The sequence below is a fragment of the Parasteatoda tepidariorum genome, unplaced genomic scaffold, assembly GCF_043381705.1.
Source record: "Parasteatoda tepidariorum isolate YZ-2023 unplaced genomic scaffold, CAS_Ptep_4.0 HiC_scaffold_6123, whole genome shotgun sequence".
Taxonomy (NCBI): Eukaryota; Metazoa; Arthropoda; class Arachnida; order Araneae; family Theridiidae; genus Parasteatoda; species Parasteatoda tepidariorum.
The window spans coordinates 1-4,012 of NW_027261850.1; the positions used below are offsets into that span (position 1 = coordinate 1).

The following is a 4,012-nucleotide window of genomic DNA, read 5'->3' on the forward strand; positions in this document are numbered from 1 at the left end:
TCGACCCTTCCTATTCGGATCGACCCCCAGGCTCAGATCGACCCATACTTTTTTTAAATAAACCCCTGGGGGTCTATATAGACCACTTTGGCGACCTCTGATTTAGACAAATGAATAATCGTTAATAATGTCTTGTAGACGTTTGTTAAATTTTTTATATCTCAGAAACTTTAAAATTGCTTAGAGTGAATTTTGAATTTATATATATACAGAGTTCTAACTAAGAATAAAAAAGGGCAAGGTGCTTTTTCACAGGAAAGGACACTTTGAATTTTGAAAGGGCACTTAACCACATAAAATTTTATCATAATATGTAATAACTGAATTTGATCCTCAACAATTTTTAAGTTTTTGACTTATATACTATTTTATATGTGTATTTCAAAAAGTAATTTTCACTCATCTAAATAAGAGAAAAATTTGTAGTTTATAAATGATAATTAGAAGCCTGCTGAGAGACAATCTTTGTGCATATTTTTTTTAAATGTTAATTAAAAACACGATTTTTTGATAAACAGCTTAAAAGGTTCACTAAGGTAGACGTTGAAAGGTGCACTTTTTTAACAATTTATTAATATACCCCATTCAAAAAAAGAGACCTTTTAACCATTTGAGCATTTTAACCATTTCAGAATAATCCTAAGAAAGTTAATATTTGTAATAGTAATCAGAGATAACCCCTTAACGCACGGATATTTTGGAGGAAAAAAAAACAGCCAAAAAAAAAAGTTAAATTTTTTTTTCTGTAAAAAAATTTGATTCTGCTGCTGGTTCAACTCTTCTTTTGGTGGACAATTTTGATATACTGATATTCCCCCCCCCCCCCCCCAGAGAATTGCAATATAACAGATGCATTACATGTTTTCCAATATTTGACCTATTTTTGTTTGTGAACTTGATGATTTCAAAGTTAGTCTGTTAATTGTAAGAAAGTTTAATTTTGACAAATTGTTGCCAGTTTTTATATCACTTATTTACAAGTAAATTAGGAGTACTTTTTTAAGTATGATAAATTTGATATTTTTTTTCTTCTTAGGAGTGTTTGTTTCATCTGGGAGCAAGTGAGAAATGGATCAAATCGTACTTGCATAGCGAAAATAGGCCGCGAAAAATATGTCCGCGTGTATCCAACTATGGTCGTGAATTCTGATGGCTCAACTTATACAATTAGATACCATGAGCCCAGAAAAATTATTAAAGTGAGTCCATTTATAATTGTTCATAATTTTTAAGATTTTACTAGTATTTTTTTTCATTCATATTTCTCTTACAATAAAAGTTAAGATGATTTCTGAGTTTTTTCTTTTTTGTGTATACACAAAGTTTTCAGCTGTTAGCTAGTATGTTCATACTGATATTTTATATTGATGCTTATGTAATAAAAGTACACTTTCATTTACTTAAAATTGAGTTTTTTTAAAGCAGAATTTTTTATATTTGTGGTTTTCATGCACATAATTTTGAACTAGATTCATCAAAAGTTGAAGACTAAAAACAATATTTAATTTCTGATTAACATATGTATTCTATATACTTTTTCTGCAGAAAATTAACAAAATATCCTTTGTGTAACTAAAAGAACATAAATAATATATATGATATAAAATTTTTGCTTAGAGTCGAGCTCGATTTAAAGACCTCTGTTGTCCAAAGAAATGTGAAGGTTATAACGTAAGGTTGCTATAACTTGATTGAAAAAATGTAATAAAATTTTGGTCGCTAAATTCTAATGGATGTTAAGATAGTGTTGCGTTTATGGAAAAGCAAACAGTACTTCATGTATCGGTCATTAAAACGGAAGGGTCACAATAAGGGATCGTACTCCAGCTTTATTATATTTATTGACCATGATCATTGACACCTAAGGTGTCAATAAATTTCTTCTATATGTTATAATTCAAATAGCATTTACACTTTTTAAACGAAATTCAAAACAAGCAGAATAATGTTAAAATGAATATTAGTTTTTATTATTTATTATATGATTATAAAATTTATAGAGAAAAACAAGTTTCTTTTAACAGTGGTGTATACCTTAAAATATAGTTGATTTTAACCCTAAAAGTTTTTCATAAGCATCAATACTTTAACAAAACTAATTAATTTAATTGATACTTTAGAAAACTAGATTGGTCAGTTCTGTGACATGGTATCAGTGGATTGTGATTCAAATTGTTAAAACTATTGCAGTGTGGTAGAGTTGAAACAATTTGTTCTATTTTAATTTCAATTAATTAATTGTGACTTTAATATCTTCTCATATTAAATGATTTAGTGTTAAATAAAGTGTTTTAATAACAAACTTTTATTAGTAATGGAAAATATTATATGGCAAAGCACAGACTGTATTTTTTTATTGTAACTTTTTCATTGAAATGAATATTGGAGTGAAACATGCATTGAGAAAACAAGAATCTGATGAATTCAATTTGGGTTGCTTAATTTGTAAAGTACAGTAAAAATGGAGCCGAAATGTTTGAAAATTATGAAATTTGCAAATATATAGTTTATTTTTTCTTTCAAAATTATTTTAAATATTTAAAAACGAAATTTTTTACAGGATAAAGAGTTATGTTATTTAAAAACTATAAACTAGATTGTTCAGAAAGTCTTTTCAGTCAACCGAATGTTTAAAACTCGAAGGGATTCTGAATGTGTTCCACCGTCTCTGAGAACTGCCCCAGTTATAAAAAGATTTGGTTCAAGTGTTTACTATTTATTTGATTAATGCTGTGTACATATTTTTCAATTCACTGTTATAAGAGTTATTGCCACGCATTAGCATTGTGTACTAAACAGAGATTAAATTCTCGATTTTTTTCATAAAATAAAAAGTAATTATATATTTAAACACTAAAAATTTGAATAATTTTTTTTTCATTTAAAGTAAACTCTAAATTCATTTTACATTTTAAGAAGAAAGTAATGTTTGCCTATGGCAATAACACATATTTTTACAATATATATATACATAGAGAAAGTGGCTTTCTGTGGACCTTTGTTAGAAAGTGCATGAACAGAAAACTAAGATTGTGCATTTCAAACTCTGCCAAATCTACTCTTTGGATAATTTGAAAAACGCGCAATTGGAAAGCAAACCTATATTTAAAAATGTAGTAAAGTCTTTTAAGACAATTGGTTTAATACAGAAAAAGTAATAACTGGGACCAACCTGGAAAAAAAAGTAAGCATTTTTAAATTTGTATCTTGAAATAGCATTTCGATGCTTTATTCAATTTTCAAATATGTGTATTTTTATGGGTACTTAGTTAGATATTTTATTCCTAAGCATTGTGATAGGTGTTTTCATTATTAATTTTTATTTTGTAAAGATAACATAATATATGAGTAGAATAATTCTATTTATAAAGTGACAATATCACTGCAATTTAGCATGGAGATGCAAAGGTGTGTTTTAATATTTTACATAATGTAACGTTATTTATTGTAGTTGCCAATGGATACAAGTAAGTTAACAGCTGAAGAATTGCATATACATTTAAATAGAAGAAAGGGAATAAAGAAAGTAGTTATAGAGGAACAATTTGAAGATGACTTTGATATAAACCGGTACAGCCATTTATGGAAAGATAAATCAACAGAAAACAAATAAGACCTGTAGTTGTAGCTATATTATAAATAAACTATTTTAGATCATCGCTTTGCTTTATTTATCTGTTATTCACTTATTCATTTTTAATTCTAAATTTTTCAGTCTATTCTTTTAAACCTACTTTTATAAAGTATTTTCAAACAATCAATTTAATCACAAGCTATATGAATTTATTTTTGTCCCAAATATAAGTATTTCAACATTTAAAGTTGGAGTAAAATAATTGCACAATGTAAAATTATTATTAGTTGAATTAAATAAAGTAAAAAAATTGCCCCAGTGTTTATAATTTTATTTTATTTTATGAGGCACTAGCATATAATACCTTCCTGGCCTCTAGAAGTTTTTCTTTTTACATCTGATGAAAATATTCTTGATTTTGTTTAAAAGGGAAAATAT

The 4,012-nt window shown here is 26.8% G+C and overlaps 1 protein-coding gene across 1 annotated transcript; it reads left to right on the forward strand.

The window, feature by feature from the left end:
* Positions 1-1,036: 1,036 nt before the first annotated feature.
* LOC122268456 (large ribosomal subunit protein mL55) lies at positions 1,037-3,659 on the forward strand (the record flags this gene model as incomplete). Its single annotated transcript, XM_043057658.2, is given in 2 exon segments — positions 1,037-1,199; positions 3,452-3,659. Coding segments are annotated over 2 exon segments (325 nt in total), but the record flags the coding sequence as incomplete, so codon positions are not given.
* Between the last annotated feature and the right edge of the window lie 353 nt (positions 3,660-4,012).